Genomic DNA, 17,265 nt, shown 5'->3' with positions numbered 1-17,265 from the left:
GTGATTGGGCCAGAGCCGAGCAACAACCCCATTTACGCTCGCAATACATGACCACCCCCCTGATGAAAAAGCCAGCCGTCCCGGCTGCAATAGGATAAAATAATGCGAGCGACAGCATCACAATCCGGAATCACCAGACACAACGGAGAGTACAATGACAACACAATTAACGAAAGGGAAGGGATTAGGATCCGGTACGGAACACCGGCCCGTCCTCGGTGCAACAAGCAAGAAAGAATTAAGGAATGGAAGGCAATGCACAACAACGGTAACCTACATGCAAGAACGGCAGACTCGCATAAATCAGGAATGTGGTGTCTTAGAGCGTGTCCGTGTTGCTGGTCCATCCGCCTGGTTACCCCGATGGGCGCCAACACGCCAGCATTGCGCACAACACGCAATGCACGCACACAAGAGTCAAGGAATGAGATCCATAACCGCATCCCCACGGCTCGACGTGTATCCTTATAATGGCAGCGGCACACGCGAAGCGCCCCCACCGAGGTTTCCTGCGTTCAAAATGGCGGCGGTACGCACGCCCTCGCGTGCTCAAAATAGCGGCCCCATGCGCCGAGCGCATCCCCGCGATTTCCCACGCTAGCCAAAATGGCGGCCCAACGTGCGACCAATTCGGCAGTTTTTCTCGTGCGTGCACCCCAGCTGCCCCTTGCTGGGGGTCACAACACACATCCCCTGTCACGTTTAAACAACCCCCAACGATACAACGCATCGCCGCTGCTCACAGCAGTTGTATCGGGGAAATTTTTAACCCATAGTTGACCAAGACACATTGCTCATACACACCAACTCGCAATGCAACCCCTGGTCGCACGCAATCAACGGAAAGAGCGACGCCACTTGGCGGAAATTTACGGCCCCATCACCCTTGACGGCAGAGCCACCAACAACGCCCTCATCCCTCAACACTCGCAATTTCCTATGAACACACATGCAATCTCGCGTGCACGAACACCCATACAACCAAAATGTAGGGTCCCCCAACGAATTGACAAATTTCCGAACAGGTACGCACAACTAAAAACAATCCCGAACCCAATGGTCAGAACAATGCACCGCACTCCGTATCCGTACAGAAAGACAGTCTATACAGTACGTGCAGTCAGGATATCGCGATTACAAGCAGCAAAGTTCCACACAGGTCCCACATTATTCACAATCGCAAGCAGAACTGCAGGCAGACAACACATCGTTAACCCTGTCGTACCTTGCAGCAAAAAAAAATCATAAAAATAAACACGTCGCACACGGCAACCCACGGGATGTAAATGGCGACTCGACGCAACCGAATAAAAAATTAACTTCGCCATCGAGATAACATCCCCATGCCGCAACGCATAAACACTATTTGACACAGAGCAACCACAAGCAGACAGCGCGTCCATCCTCAACACACACACACAGCCCGAACTGCGCTCCGCGATCTCAAGCCATAACAACCAATCGCACCCCGGCACACGCAAGATGGGTGAGGTGTGTGCTAGGGCCATGTGCATATCGTCACGACTCGCCCGGGGCTGCAGCGAGCAGAGGACGGCAGGGTGGTGACTTGATACGCCTCGAAGAAATCGGACGGTGAGGGCGGCGTCCTCCCTTGACTGCTCTGGTGTCTCGCACACGAGCCAGGACGGGGGTGCTCCCGCCCAGGCAGCAGCAGCAACGGCGGCTTCCCCCGTGGCTACGGCCTCTCTCGTTGAAGGTGGTGAAGCAGCGTCGGCGTCCTCTCCTTGCGGCTCCTTCCCGCAAAACAGCTGCTTAGCAGCAGGATGCACACCACGTGGCGCCTCCGAAATGCCAGCGCACGGCCGCCTCTCCACCGCGATGTTCAAGATGGCGGCGTCCTGCCACGTGGTCGCTGGAGGACGTGTGCCGGTGGCTGTCTCTTCGTCGTCAGAAGATGTGACAAGTGGGTTACGCTTTTTCAAGTTCTCGGCCATCTTCCTCGAAGTTATTTTGCCTTGAAAAAGTCCACTTCTGACTCCAGTGTAATAAAAGACTCCGTCAGGCACTGCTGGTCTCCGTTGGTCTTTAATTCAAGTTCTTTCTCCGTTCCCCGCTAGTCTCCTCCACGGACCAGCGTCGTCTCGCGCGCGCCCCGCACACGCTTCCTCCTCAGCTCCTCCACTCTTCCTCACACCCCGCTGGTCCTGACAAGGGACCAGCGTCTCCTATCACGTGCCGCGCACGCTCCTCTCGCGTGCCACGCATGCTCCTCCGTTAGCTCCGACCAGCGTCTCCTCTCGCGTGCTGCGCACGCTCCTCTCGCGTGCCGTGCACGCTCTTCCGTCAGCTCCTCCTCGCGTGCGCCCCGCACACGCTCTCCCGTCAGTCGCTCCACTCCTCCCCGCTCCGCACACCGCTGGCCGACGGTGTGCCGAAGCCCCTTCAGCCAAGTGGCTGATGGCGCGGCGGCCACCCAACGTGGTCCCGCTTCTTCACTCCAACAACTGACCACGATCTCTTCCGGGCTTCCACTTATATCTTCTTTCCCACCTGACCCTGACTCCTCCCCTTCCGGATCGTCAGATCCGGCCTTCCCATACTGCCCTGCAGACCAGGCTCCGCCCCCCAATACCCCGGGCCGTGTGATTGGGCCAGAGTCCAGCAACAACCCCATTTACGCTCGTATTACACTTGTTTGACCAAATCTTCAATGACTGCAATGGTGTCAGGCACAGGAACTTTGGTTCTTTTGGTAAAGTCACATAGAATAAATAGAATAAACACGACGTTTCGATCGCAATAAAAGTGTTCGAAACGTCGTGGTAATTTTTTTATTTGCATGTATTATATTATTATTTATGCATTTTATTATTTTTATTTTACGTGACTTTACCTGCGAGCAAACCACCTGGAGATAGTGAGATGTCCTTAATTAACGATAAGTACAGCTGAAGTGGTCTTACCAGTAAATGGTTGTAAGGTCTCAGACATAAATCGGGCCAGTTTGTAGGTGGGTGAGTCAATGGCGGAGATGATAGGACGAAGGGGTGTACCCTGTTTATGGATCTTTGGTAAGCCATACAATCTGGGTGGTCGAGCATCAGAGGGTTTTAAGGAAACCCGCTTGGTTGGTTCGATTAAAAATGTCGAATCGGTGATGATGTTGTTGGTTTTCGTAGCGAGGCTGTTCGTGGGATCTCTTTTACTTTTAGTATAACTACCATCATTAAGTAGGGCCTGAATTTTGTTATTTTATGTGGTTTTGTCCATGATGACTGTGGCATTGCCCTTGTCGGCTGAGAGGATGACGATATCATCTCTTTTTTTTATTAAGAAAGCTCAAAGCGCTCATCCATACTGATGTTTATCATAGGTGACTTAGAGTTTTTTAGGATTGTAGCGATTTCCGATCTTGCCACGTCTGTAATGATGTATCCCAAACCTTTGAGGGCTATGTAAACCTGGGCAATGATGTCATCAACTGGGATGTGTTTAGGGGTGACTGCGAAATTCAATCCTTTGTTGTGGCTTGGCTCTCCAACACACCGGTGTGCTGTACTCGTGACGAATTTGCATGTTCTGTTTACGTGACAACCCTTACTGGTTGTCTGTGTCTGGTGGTGGCGGGATTAACGACATATTTATGCGATCTAACCCAAAAAAACTATACCTAGTAAAATCACCAAGGAATGTCTGTCCTTAACGCGCATGACGTCACTCCACATCGACCAGCCCCTCTCATTAATAATCATTAACAGGTTACGTCCTCCTCATGGACCCCCTCCTCATTAATAATCATGAGCAGGTGACGTCACTCCACATGGAGCATCCCCCCCTGACTAATAATCATGAGCAGGTCACGTCACTCCACATCGAACAGCCCCCTCATTAATAATCATTAACAGGTTACGTCCTCCTCATGGACCCCCTCCTCATTAATAATCATGAGCAGGTGACGTCACTCCACATGGAGCACCCCCCCCCCCTCACTAATAATCATGAGCAGGTCACGTCACTCCACATCGAACAGCCCCCTCATTAATAATCATTATAAGGTAACGTCCTCCAAATGGACACCCCCCGCCATTCATAATAATAAACGGCTGACGTCACTCCACATGGGGGGCCGAGGCGCTTCCTCCCCCCTCCTCAGCGTCAACTTACAACCCTCACTACAAAGGCAGAACCCTCACGTCACGCGATCTCCGTAACGCTGTTGAGATATAGAAGCAAACAGAGGGTCCAATGAGATCAGCTCCCGTGTAAGGCGCGAGCTGCATGCATCGTGAGAGGCGACGAGGCTGGGAGACGTTCCACCAGCAGTGGATTGATCAATATCTGATGATGATTATGACGACACCAACACACGCCGTCCCCCCCACCCACCAATGCGAGATTCCCATCGAGAAGTCACTTCGCCGCTTCCTCTCTGGAGGGGGTGGGGGAGGTGGGGCGGAGGTGGAGATGGGTGGTTGGTGGAGGTGGGCATGGGTAGGGGGGTGGTGTAGGTGGGGATGGTTTCTGATCCATCAGCGTTGCCGAGTGAATGAGCCCCACCTGAGCAAGTGCCTGCCGCGCCACTCATTGAGGCGCTCGACTCGTTGGTCGCGCCATTAAGCACCACGACGCACGCACCGGGATGGTCGCGCGCCCCAATGCGCCATTGACTCCTCGCGCTCATTGGCCGCGAGTTTATTGGGCACGTGGCTCCAATCATCACCCCCGCCCCACCAAAAGCCCGCACCTCGCTGGGTATAAAGCAGAGATGTGGCGAGGAGGTGTGAGGGACACAGATTCGCTTTTTCCAGCCTCATCGCTAGCAACACTACGAAAAGATGCAGTCATCGGCGAGTCTCATGCTGGTGGGCGCGGTGCTGATGGCGCTGGGAGGCTGTGAGTACTCGCGCTGCTGCCAGGCACCCAGGGATCGATTTGGATCGAAGGGGGCTCGAAGCTACGATGGTTTTAGAGACCCATTTTGGTTATTTTACTTCCTCCCCTTTTACTGTTCACCACCAACCGTCCCCGATGCCGACTCCATTACCATTTTTCTACAGTGGCTACTTGCGTGCATTTTTGTGCCATTTCTCCTACCAACAACGAATGCGGTCGTACTAGTTCGCGAATCCATGGGCTTTGATTTACCATCGCCAATTCCCACCCCGATCCCAGGGACCACGAGGGGCTGCGTGGACGCCGCGACGATTCGTGGTGACCCAGGAGCGTGGCGGCAGGTGGCCCAGTCCGGGGAGATCTCGAAACTGAACCTGGCTGTGAGTAACGCATCGTGTGACAAACGATTCGGAAAGCTCGGTGGAATTCTGTGGTGCGTCTGCCGGTCGCCTTGGTCTGTTAAAAACTACAATCTTGTTATGAGTGTAAGCGAATCTCTCTGCCAGGACTGGCCGAAATGTGCATCTGACATGCCACGGGTGAGTGCAGCTAAATTAGTAGGGAATGGCAGTGTTGTGGGAAGCTGCGTCTTGACTCATGATGACCCGCGTACTGTCCCCTGACCCTATGCCAGGTCCGGCACCACGTTCAAAACGAAGCTGCCCACTTGCTAACTGGAGACGAAACTGCGACATCCGCGGCGCCGGCCACGGAGGAGCCCAAGACGCTGGAGCCGGCCACGGAGGAGCCCAAGACGCTGGAGCCGGCCACGGAGGAGCCCAAGACGCTGGAGCCGGCCACGGAGGAGCCCAAGACGCTGGAGCCGGCCACGGAGGAGCCCAAGACGCTGGAGCCGGCCACGGAGGAGCCCAAGACGCTGGAGCCGGCCACGGAGGAGCCCAAGACGCTGGAGCCGGCCACGGAGGAGCCCAAGACGCTGGAGCCGGCCACGGAGGAGCCCAAGACGCTGGAGCCGGCCACGGAGGAGCCCAAGACGCTGGAGCCGGCCACGGAGGAGCCCAAGACGCTGGAGCCGGCCACGGAGGAGCCCAAGACGCTGGAGCCGGCCACGGAGGAGCCCAAGACGCTGGAGCCGGCCACGGAGGAGCCCAAGACGCTGGAGCCGGCCACGGAGGAGCCCAAGACGCTGGAGCCGGCCACGGAGGAGCCCAAGACGCTGGAGCCGGCCACGGAGGAGCCCAAGACGCTGGAGCCGGCCACGGAGGAGCCCAAGACGCTGGAGCCGGCCACGGAGGAGCCCAAGACGCTGGAGCCGGCCACGGAGGAGCCCAAGACGCTGGAGCCGGCCACGGAGGAGCCCAAGACGCTGGAGCCGGCCACGGAGGAGCCCAAGACGCTGGAGCCGGCCACGGAGGAGCCCAAGTAACGCCATTGCAGCTTTTCTGACGCCGGAGGCTGTTGGAGGCTCCTCCTCCGGGTCGCACGTGGGGCCAAATATCCCTTTTGGAGCCGCTTTAGCCGGTCGTTAATTCTGACGCTCTGGGCATCCCTAATCCCGCTCCTTTGTCCCAATTGCTCAATAAAGATGATCTTGACTTGATGCTGCGTCCCGATTCGTGGTTTAACTTGCGTGAGTTGCACCGCCCTCCAACGTGAAAGGTTATTTTGTGAACCGCAAAGCGGTTGCCAAGCCATGAGCTGTTTTATCCACTGAGGGATTGGAGGCTTTTTCAATGAGGTCCTTTGTCTCATGATGCCACAGTATCCTTGGGTTCGAGGAGCTTGGTGGCCTTCACACCATGGGGTTCATGGACGTTGCTCATGCGAAGGTGGACGATTGACGCACGTGCTCTAGGAGCATGGGTGGAATCTTCCCGTTTGACTTGTGGGGGGAGGCAATTGGCGATACCGCTGTGGCTCTTGACCAGACACTGCGCGTGTAACGGCCTGAGCGCGAGCACTGCTGGCTGCATCAGTCGGTGCAGAGCCTCCACGTGTGGGGGACGTCCATTGCGCAACGTGACTAATGAACCCCAGCAAGAGCCGACTGAAATTCGTCGCAAACTTACCCCCCGTATAGACACCTGGAGCTATTCATGACTCCTAGCAATGTATAGAGGCCCACTCTACAGGCGATCCTCTACTTACTAACCAGCTTCGTTGAAATGTTAAACAAATTGGTATTGACTCAACGCAAAAACTCGCACTTGCCACGTAAAAAAATGCTTTAAAGGCGCGATCCTCTGCGAGATGTAATGAGTCTGCCTCGCGCAGGGAGTGCGTGCCATCGTGCTGAGTAGCGGTCGTGTCGAGGTTTTTCACGCTGCGGTACGGAAGCTGACTATAAGAGGTTTTCGTTTGGATCTCGTAAATATAGACCTGTCGTTAAACCCGATACGGCCAACTTTTAAGGGTTGTCTAAATACAACCTGCGATTTCGTCACTAGTACAGCACACCGGTGTGATGGATAGCCAAGTGGTCACCACGTCTATGCCGTTCAGGACCGAAACAGGTGGACTTCTCCACAAATCGGGCTATCGCCTGATGAAGCTATTGCTAATTACTGGCGAAACGTCGTACTTTGATTGTAAATGTTGCGGCTTGGCTCTCCAACACACCGGTGTGCTGTACTAGTAACGAATTGGCATGTTCTGTTTACGTGACAACCCATACTAGTCTGTTGGGTGGTTGCGGGCTTAACAACATCTACGCGATCTAACTCAAAAACCTATTCTACCTACTATAATCACCCAGGAATGTCTGAACGCTCGTGACGTCACTCCACATCGAGCAGCCCCTGCACTATGAATGAGACATTTTGTCATCCTTGCTCTCCAGATCGCAATAAAGTTTCTTGGGTACAAGTTTGACTCGACTTATGAAATTACAAGTAACATTCACAATAAGGAAAGTTGCAGGCTTCGTTAACTAGGCCTCGTAGTTATCGTAACATTTTAACAGCATTATAAAGGCATTTACATCACTATACCGGTCATTCTAACATAACAGCATTGCCAATATTATAAGAACATAAACGAACTTACAGACAATGCTTCTTAAAGTCCCACAATGGACAATTGCGGCTGGCTTCACTGGGACGCGATGTGTGCCGCCATCTTGAATTATGTGTGTAATGGCCGACGCCCGCGTGGTTGAGCGGGAATCTTAAATCGCAACTTCCTGGTCACGTGACCAAACTTAGCATCAAAAACAGGAAATTCCTGTGTACATACGCCCCACATCTGCCGTGAGGCAAGACACCTGCCGTGAGGCAGAACACTTTCGGTAAAGTCACGTAGATAGGTGTAATAAAAACTTCGACGACAATAGACTGTCGTATTTATTTATTTATTTGCTTATTTATTTATTTATCGCCGCTAGACAGCTCCGCGTTATTCCACACTATCTCCATCGCTACGCGTTGCGCGGCGTGAGTTGGTATCCTCCGCACTCGCTCACTCTCCCGCTCCCGCTCCCACGCACCGCTGGCAGACGGCGCGCAGGGAGACCGTCTCCGGACCGCCACGTGGCCGATGGCGTCCCGGAGGCGCGAGACGTGGTCCCACTTCCAGACTTCCCACACTGACCCAGAGTCCCTTCCAGCTTCCCCTTATCACCCCCTCCTGCGTCACCAAGCCCCACTACTAGCCACGCCCCCTTACGAATCTTCTAGATGGTACCCCACTAGCACCCTCCGGCTCTGCCCTTGAACTCTAGCCCAGATACTCCCTGTCACCCGATTGGCTTAGAGGCTGAATCGACGAAGTCTATCCCACCGTTCGGCGACCGTCAGCATATGCAACACAAGCGGTCGTCTTCGAAAGGCAAACTATTGACAGTATAACGGTTTGAAATGGGCATAGCCCAAATGTCAGCAACCAATGTTAATGTTAAGGCAGCCAACCTGACGGTGGCTGCCATGTGACAATTAGCATGTTGAAACACGTAATCAGCCAGGCTATGCGTTAATTGTGTGTTAACCGACTCTCTGTGTTGTATTACATCACATTTCGATATTTTGCTAGGTTATTTAATTTTCGTGTGCCTGTCTCCTAATTCTCAATTTTGCGTGCCCGTTTTTAATTTTGCCTGCCCGTTCCACATTGTCATCTTACTTGCAACAGCAGTACGTTGCCGTACACTCATTGATATGCTAATTCTCTCTGCCCCCTCCCTCTCTCCGTCCCCGCCCCCCCCTCTCTATATTTAAGGGACCGTCACAGAAACGACCCCTCTCTTTGTGCCGATTTGTGTCCTCTCTCTGTGTGCCGTTGTGATGTCTGTCTGCTTGTATGTCTGTCTATAGTTTTCTAGTTAGATTTTTGTTGCTATTTCTTTTATACCTGATGATGATTGCTTGTGTTGCAATCGAAACGTCGTAATATGTTATTTTAATTTATTATTTTATTTTTAGACGTGACTTAACCGAAAAGAACCAAAGAATAATTCCTGCAGTCACGAAAGCTCCAAAATTAAGATTGAACCACTTCTACGGGGAAGTTTTAAGCTTATCCTTTTTCTTTCTGGCTATTTGTTCTCTCTACCTGTGTCCTCTCTTTGGAATTTTCACACTTAAAATTCTAACTTAGCAAATTTTGAAACACGTAATCAACCAGGCTATGCGTTAATTGTGTGTTAACCGACTCTCTGTGTTGTATTACATCACATTTCGATATTTTGCTAGGTTATTTAATTTTCGTGTGCCTGTCTCCTAATTTTCTATTTTGCGTGCCCGTTTTCAATTTTGCGTGCCCGTTCCACATTGTCATCTTACTTGCAACAGCAGTACGTTGCCGTACACTCATTGATATGCTAATTCTCTCTGCCCCCTCCCTCTCTCCGTCCCCGCCCCCCCCCCCCTCTCTATATTTAAGGGACCGTCACAGAAACGACCCCTCTCTTTGTGCCGATTTGTGTCCTCTCTCTGTGTGCCGTTGTGATGTCTGTCTGCTTGTATGTCTGTCTATAGTTTTCTAGTTAGATTTTTGTTGCTATTTCTTTTATACCTGATGATGATTGCTTGTGTTGCAATCGAAACGTCGTAATATGTTATTTTAATTTATTATTTTATTTTTAGACGTGACTTAACCGAAAAGAACCAAAGAATAATTCCTGCAGTCACGAAAGCTCCTAAATTAAGATTGAACCACTTCTACGGGGAAGTTTTAAGCTTATCCTTTTTCTTTCTGGCTATTTGTTCTCTCTACCTGTGTCCTCTCTTTGGAATTTTCACACTTAAAATTCTAACTTAGCAAATTTTGAAACACGTAATCAACCAGGCTATGCGTTAATTGTGTGTTAACCGACTCTCTGTGTTGTATTACATCACATTTCGATATTTTGCTAGGTTATTTAATTTTCGTGTGCCTGTCTCCTAATTTTCAATTTTGCGTGCCCGTTTTCAATTTTGCGTGCCCGTTCCACATTGTCATCTTACTTGCAACAGCAGTACGTTGCCGTACACTCATTGATATGCTAATTCTCTCTGCCCCCTCCCTCTCTCCGTCCCCGCCCCCCCTCTCTATATTTAAGGGACCGTCACAGAAACGACCCCTCTCTTTGTGCCGATTTGTGTCCTCTCTCTGTGTGCCGTTGTGATGTCTGTCTGCTTGTATGTCTGTCTATAGTTTTCTAGTTAGATTTTTGTTGCCATTTCTTTTATACCTGATGATGATTGCTTGTGTTGCAATCGAAACGTCGTAATATGTTATTTTAATTTATTATTTTATTTTTAGACGTGACTTAACAGAAAAGAACCAAAGAATAATTCCTGCAGTCACGAAAGCTCCTAAATTAAGAATTAGCATGTTTATGAGAGATTAGCATGTTAATAGAAATCGTAAAGCACGCAACCGAGGGGTAGTTGGCGCGCGAAGTGGCTGTGTTGGTCTGAAACATGTGAACGCGCAAGTTTGAAATGGGCGTAAAGAACAACTAACATCGGAAATTGGTGGGATGGGAACATCAAAGCCAATTACGACTTAAACTGGTTGGTAACGTTCTTTCAATGATTGATCAGTTTGTACCCATATTCTCGGTTGAAATTGTGTCTGTGTCTATATATATGTGTAATAAATGATGCTGACAACACACAGCTTGGTCTCCGTCCCTCTTTTATTCCTTGTTATGCCGCTCACACTCTGCTGGTCCCGATAGTGGACCGGCTGTTCCTCTTGCGCGCCCCGCGCGCCCTTCCCGTCAATCGCCCTCCTCCCTGCTCCCGCACACCGTTGGCTGACGGATTGCTTGGAGTCGTCTCCAGCCACATGGCTGATGGTGCAGAAGACCTCCCACGACCCAATGTGGTCCCACTCCGTGACTACGCCAACTGCCCCTCACACGTCATCCTGTCTCCAACTTACACCACGCCCTTTCCGAACCTTCCAGATTACGCCGTTCACTTAGCGCCCCCCCCCGGTTCCGCCCTTACGCTCCGCCCCTGATCTTCTGGACCGGAGGTGGTCGATGGACCTTCCCATATGCCCACATTACTGGGCCCCACTCCCAATACGCCGGGCCGTCTGATTGGCCCAGAGCTGAGCGACAAAACCTCGCTTACAAATCTTTGTTGATAGCCAGTGGGCTTGCAAAGTACCTTTATCAAGGTGAAATCAATTTTGTGTGAGCCGACCGCATTAAAACAATGATCAGCCACAGCTGAGGTATTGGTCCGACCGTGTTTCAGATCTGCCTTATGTTCACGAACACAGTCCGAGACATGTCGCTTAGTTTCCCCAATGTAACTCCTGCCACAGACACAACTTAGTTTGTAGATGCTGGGGTATTGCATGGGATCACACCCTTCACAGATGGGATCAGATCACGAATTTTATGTACTGTGTTAAATCGAACCTGGATCTTGTGTTTGCTCATGATTTTGGAAATATTTTTAGTGACCCCTACTATGTATGGCAACTTGATGGTTATGAACGGGTCCTCAGATGGTTATTTCCCAACGGTTGGGGTGATAGCTTTACGGATTGTGTAGTCTGAATATCCATTCATCGTGAGAGCCTGGTGTGGATGCCTGGATGGCATCTGGCTCATAGTTTTCCATGAAAATATTAGCTACAACTGGAGATCAGGGAGAACCCATTGGGGTACCTTCAACTTGTTTGGAGAAAGTTCCATTCCAGGTGAAGTAAGTGTGGTGAGGCAGTGTCCCACCATGAATGGTACATCAGCGTTCAGTCCTTGTGTAATAAAAGACTCCGTCAGGCACTGCTGGTCTCAAGTTCTTTCTCCGTACCCCACTGGTCTCCTCCGCGGACCAGCGTCGTCTCGCGCGCGCCCCGCACGCGCTTCCTCCTCAGCTCCTCCACTCTTCCTCACACCCCGCTGGTCCTGACAAGGGACCAGCGTCTCCTCTCGCGTGCCGCGCACGCTCCTCCGTTAGCTCCGACCAGTGTCTCTTCTCGCGTGCCGCGCACGCTCCTCTCGCATGCCGCGCACGCTCTTCCGTCAGCTCCTCCTAGCACGCGCCCCGCACGCGCTCTCCCGTCAGTCGCTCCACTCCTCCCCGCTCCGCACACCGCTGGCCGACAGTGTGCCGAAGCCCCATCAGCCACGTGGCTGATGGCGCGGCGGCCACCCAATGTGGTCCCGCTTCTTCACTCCAACAACTGACCCCGATCTCTTCCGGGCTCCCACTTATATCTTCTTTCCCACGTGACCCTGACTCCTCCCCTTCCGGATCGTCAGATCCGGCCTTCCCATACTGCCCTGCAAACCAGGCTCCACCCCCCAATACCCCGGGCCGTGTGATTGGGCCAGAGCCCAGCAACAACCCCATTTACGCTCGCAATACATGACCCCCACCCCTGATGAAAAAGCCAGCCGTCCCGGCTGCAATAGGATAAAATAATGCGAGCGACAGCATCACAATCAGGAATCACCAGACACAACGGAGAGTACAATGACAACACAATTAACGAAAGGGAAGGGATTAGGATCCGGTACGGAACACCGGCCCGTCCTCGGTGCAACAAGCAAGAAAGAATTAAGGAATGGAAGGCAATGCACAACAACGGTAACCGACACGCAAGAATGGCAGACTCGCATAAATCAGGAATGCGGTGTCTTAGAGCGTGTCCGTGTTGCTGGTCCATCCGCCTGGCTCAAGTCTAACTTCAGAGAACAACTGGTAGAGTAGGAGTGACGAACAGGCGCTCCACTCCCCCTTCAAGTCCACATCCGGTTAGCACAACCGGTGACACCCAGCGTGGCAGGCACCGAAGATCTGTGACGAGAAGGAGAACCCAACCCCCTGAGGCATAGCACCACGAACGTACATCCGCATGTCGTACACGAAAGCCACCCGGCCCCAGGGTAGTGGAGATGAACGTAATCCGCCCGGCGTGAGGAGAAACCCAATAAATACACAAAAATCGACGCGATGGATGCCCCAGTATCTAAATTTTAGCAAAAAAATATTATTTACACGTGACAACAAAAATTTTCCTGCATCTTGCCCATCAGCAGTCCTCCCTTGAGGACCAGCACAGACATCTCACGTACTCCTCCCCCTTAGTCAGACACGGGCCACTATGCTGCTGTTACCCCGATGGGCGCCAACACGCCAGCATTGCGCACAACACGCAATGCACGCACACAAGAGTCAAGGGATGAGATCCATAACCGCATCCCCACGGCTCGACGTGTATCCTTATAATGGCGGCGGCACACGCGAAGCGCCCCCACCGAGGTTTCCTGCGCTCAAAATGGCAGCGGTACGCACGCCCTCGCGTGCTCAAAATGGCGGCCCCATGCGCCGAGCGCATCCCCGCGATTTCCCACGCTAGCCAAAATGGCGGCCCAACGTGCGACCAATTCGGCAGTTTTTCTCGTGCGTGCACCCCAGCTGTCCCTTGCTGGGGGTCACAACACACATCCCCTGTCACGTTTAAACAACCCCCAACGATACAACGCATCGCCGCTGCTCACAGCAGTCGTATCGGGGAAATTTTTAACCCATAGTTGACCAAGACACATTGCTCATACACACCAACTCGCAGTGCAACCCCTGGTCGCACGCAATCAACGGAAAGAGCGACGCCACTTGGCGGCAATTTACGGCCCCATCACCCTTGACGGCAGAGCCACCAACAACGCCCTCATCCCTCAACACTCGCAATTTCCTATGAACGCACATGCAATCTCGTGTGCACGAACACCCATACAACCAAAATGTAGGGTCCCCCAACGAATTGACAAATTTCCGAACAGGTACGCACAACTAATAACAATCCCGAACCCAATGGTCAGAACAATGCACCGCACTCCGTATCCGTACAGAAAGACAGTCTATACAGTACGTGCAGTCAGGATATCGCGATTACAAGCAGCAAAGTTCCACACAGGTCCCACATTATACACAATCGCAAGCAGAACTGCAGGCAGACAACACACCGTTAACCCTGTCGTACCTTGCAGCAAAAAAAAATCATAAAAATAAACACGTCGCACACGGCAACCCACGGGATGTTAATGGCGACTCGACGCAACCGAATTAAAAATTAACTTCGCCATCGAGATAACATCCCCATGCCGCAACGCATAAACACTATTTGACACAGAGCAACCACAAGCAGACAGCGCGTCCATCCTCAACACACACACACAGCCCGAACTGCGCTCCGCAATCTCAAGCCATAACAACCAATCACACCCCGGCACACGCAAGATGGGTGAGGTGTGTGCTAGGGCCGTGCGCATATCGTCACGACTCGCTCGGGGCTGCAGCGAGCAGAGGACGGCAGGGTGGTGACTTGAGATGCCTCGAAGAACTCGGACGGTGAGCGCGGCGTCCTCCCTTGACTGCTCTGGTGTCTCGCACACGAGCCAGGACGGGGTGCTCCCGCCCAGGCAGCAGCAGCAACGGCGGCTTCCCCCGTGGCTACGGCCTCTCTCGTTGAAGGTGGTGAAGCGTCGGCGTCCTCTCCTTGCGGCTCCTTCCCACAAAACAGCTGCTTAGCAGCAGGATGCACACCACGTGGCGCCTCCGAAATGCCAGCGCACGGCCGCCTCTCCACCGCGATGTTCAAGATGGCGGCGTCCTGCCACGTGGTCGCTGGAGGACGTGTGCCGGTGGCTGTCTCTTCGTCGTCAGAAGATGTAACAAGTGGGTTACGCTTTTTCAAGTTCTCGGCCATCTTCCTCGAAGTTATTTTGCCTTGAAAAAGTCCACTTCTGACTCCAGTGTAATAAAAGACTCCGTCAGGCACTGCTGGTCTCCGTTGGTCTTTAATTCAAGTTCTTTCTCCGTTCCCCGCTATTCTCCTCCACGGACCAGCGTCGTCTCGCGCGCGCCCCGCACGCGCTTCCTCCTCAGCTCCTCCACTCTTCCTCACACCCCGCTGGTCCTGACAAGGGACCAGCGTCTCCTATCACGTGCCGCGCATGCTCCTCTCGCGTGCCACGCATGCTCCTCCGTTAGCTCCGACCAGCGTCTCCTCTCGCCTGCCGCGCACGCTCCTCTCGCGTGCCGTGCACGCTCTTCCGTCAGCTCCTCCTCGCGTGCGCCTCGCACACGCTCTCCCGTCAGTCGCTCCACTCCTCCCTGCTCCGCACACCGCTGGCCGACGGTGTGCCGAAGCCCCTTCAGCCAAGTGGCTGATGGCGCGGCGGCCACCCAACGTGGTCCCGCTTCTTCACTCCAACAACTGACCACGATCTCTTCCGGGCTTCCACTTATATCTTCTTTCCCACCTGACCCTGACTCCTCCCCTTCCGGATTGTCAGATCCGGCCTTCCCATACTGCCCTGCAGACCAGGCTCCGCCCCCCAATACCCTGGGCCGTGTGATTGGGCCAGAGTCCAGCAACAACCCCATTTATGCTCGTACTACACTTGTTTGACCAAATCTTCAATGACTGCAATGGTGTCAGGCACAGGAACTTTGGTTCTTTTGGTAAAGTCACGTAGAATAAATAGAATAAACACGACGTTTCGATCGCAATAAAAGTGGTCGAAACGTCGTGGTAATTTTTTTATTTGCATGTATTATTTTATTATTTATGCATTTCATTATTTTTATTTTACGTGACTTTACCTACGAGCAAACCACCTGGAGATAGTGAGATGTCCTTAATTAACGATAAGTACAGCTGAAGTGGTCTTACCAGTAAATGGTTGTAAGGTCTCAGACAGAAATCGGGCCAGTTTGTAGGTGGGTAAGTCAATGGCGGAGATGATAGGATGAAGGGGTGTACCCTGTTTATGGATCTTTGGTAAGCCATACAATCTGGGTGGTCGAGCATCAGAGGGTTTTAAGGAAACCCGCTTGGTTGGTTCGATTAAAAATGTCGAATCGGTGATGATGTTGTTGGTTTTCGTAGCGAGGCTGTTCGTGGGATCTCTTTTAATTTTAGTATAACTACCATCATTAAGTAGGGCCTGAATTTTGTTATTTTATGTGGTTTTGTCCATGATGACTGTGGCATTGCCCTTGTCGGCTGAGAGGATGACGATATCATCTCTTTTTTTTATTAAGAAAGCTCAAAGCGCTCATCAATACTGATGTTTATCATAGGTGACTTAGAGTTTTTTAGGATTGTAGCGATTTCCGATCTTGCCACGTCTGTAATGATGTATCCCAAACCTTTGAGGGCTATGTCAACCTGGGCAATGATGTCATCAACTGGGATGTGTTTAGGGGTGACTGCGAAATTCAATCCTTTGTTGTGGCTTGGCTCTCCAACACACCGGTGTGCTGTACTCGTGACGAATTTGCATGTTCTGTTTACGTGACAACCCTTACTGGTTGTCTGTGTCTGGTGGTGGCGGGATTAACGACATATTTATGCGATCTATCCCAAAAAAAACTATACCTAGTAAAATCACCAAGGAATGTCTGTCCTTAACGCGCATGACGTCACTCCACATCGACCAGCCCCTCTCATTAATAATCATGAACAGGTTACGTCCTCCTCATGGACCCCCTCCTCATTAATAATCATGAGCAGGTGACGTCACTCCACATGGAGCACCCCACCCTCACTAATAATCATGAGCAGGTCACGTCACTCCACATCGAACAGCCCCCTCATTAATAATTATTATAAGGTAACGTCCTCCAAATGGACACCCCCCGCCATTCATAATAATAAGCGGCTGACGTCACTCCACATGGGGGGCCGAGGCGCTTCCTCCCCCCTCCTCAGCGTCAACTTACAACCCTCACTACAAAGGCAGAACCCTCACGTCACGCGATCTCCGTAACGCTGTTGAGATATAGAAGCAAACAGAGGGTCCAATGAGATCAGCTCCCGTGTAAGGCGCGAGCTGCATGCATCGTGAGAGGCGACGAGGCTGGGAGACGTTCCACCAGCAGTGGATTGATCAATATCCGATGATGATTATGACGACACCAACACACGCCGTCCCCCCCACCCACCAATGCGAGATTCCCATCGAGAAGTCACTTCGCCGCTTCCTCTCTGGAGGGGGTG

The 17,265-nt window shown here is 52.1% G+C and overlaps 1 protein-coding gene across 1 annotated transcript; it reads left to right on the top strand.

Moving 5' to 3' along the window:
- Positions 1-4,695: 4,695 nt before the first annotated feature.
- LOC144727316 (uncharacterized) lies at positions 4,696-6,415 on the top strand. Its single transcript, XM_078606054.1, has 3 exons — positions 4,696-4,854; positions 5,134-5,234; positions 5,489-6,415. The coding sequence occupies exons 1-3, from the start codon at positions 4,797-4,799 to the stop codon at positions 6,239-6,241; spliced, it is 912 nt and encodes a 303-aa protein (XP_078462180.1). The 5' UTR covers positions 4,696-4,796; the 3' UTR covers positions 6,242-6,415.
- The last annotated feature ends 10,850 nt before the right edge of the window (positions 6,416-17,265 follow it).

This window comes from Lampetra planeri, chromosome 25 (genome assembly GCF_965212315.1).
Source record: "Lampetra planeri chromosome 25, kcLamPlan1.2.h2, whole genome shotgun sequence".
NCBI lineage: Eukaryota > Metazoa > Chordata > Hyperoartia > Petromyzontiformes > Petromyzontidae > Lampetra > Lampetra planeri.
The sequence above is the reverse complement of the archived record's forward strand: the minus strand, read 5'-3'. Positions and strand labels throughout refer to the sequence as shown.

Excerpts from the sequence above, each read along its gene's own strand:
- LOC144727316 (XM_078606054.1), top strand. The coding sequence starts at position 4,797 with ATGCAGTCATCGGCGAGTCTCATGCTGGTGGGCGCGGTGCTGATGGCG. Across the intron at positions 4,855-5,133 it reads GCTGATGGCGCTGGGAGGCT|GGACCACGAGGGGCTGCGTG; the intron begins GTGAGTACTCGC and ends CCCCGATCCCAG. Across the intron at positions 5,235-5,488 it reads TCTCGAAACTGAACCTGGCT|GTCCGGCACCACGTTCAAAA; the intron begins GTGAGTAACGCA and ends ACCCTATGCCAG.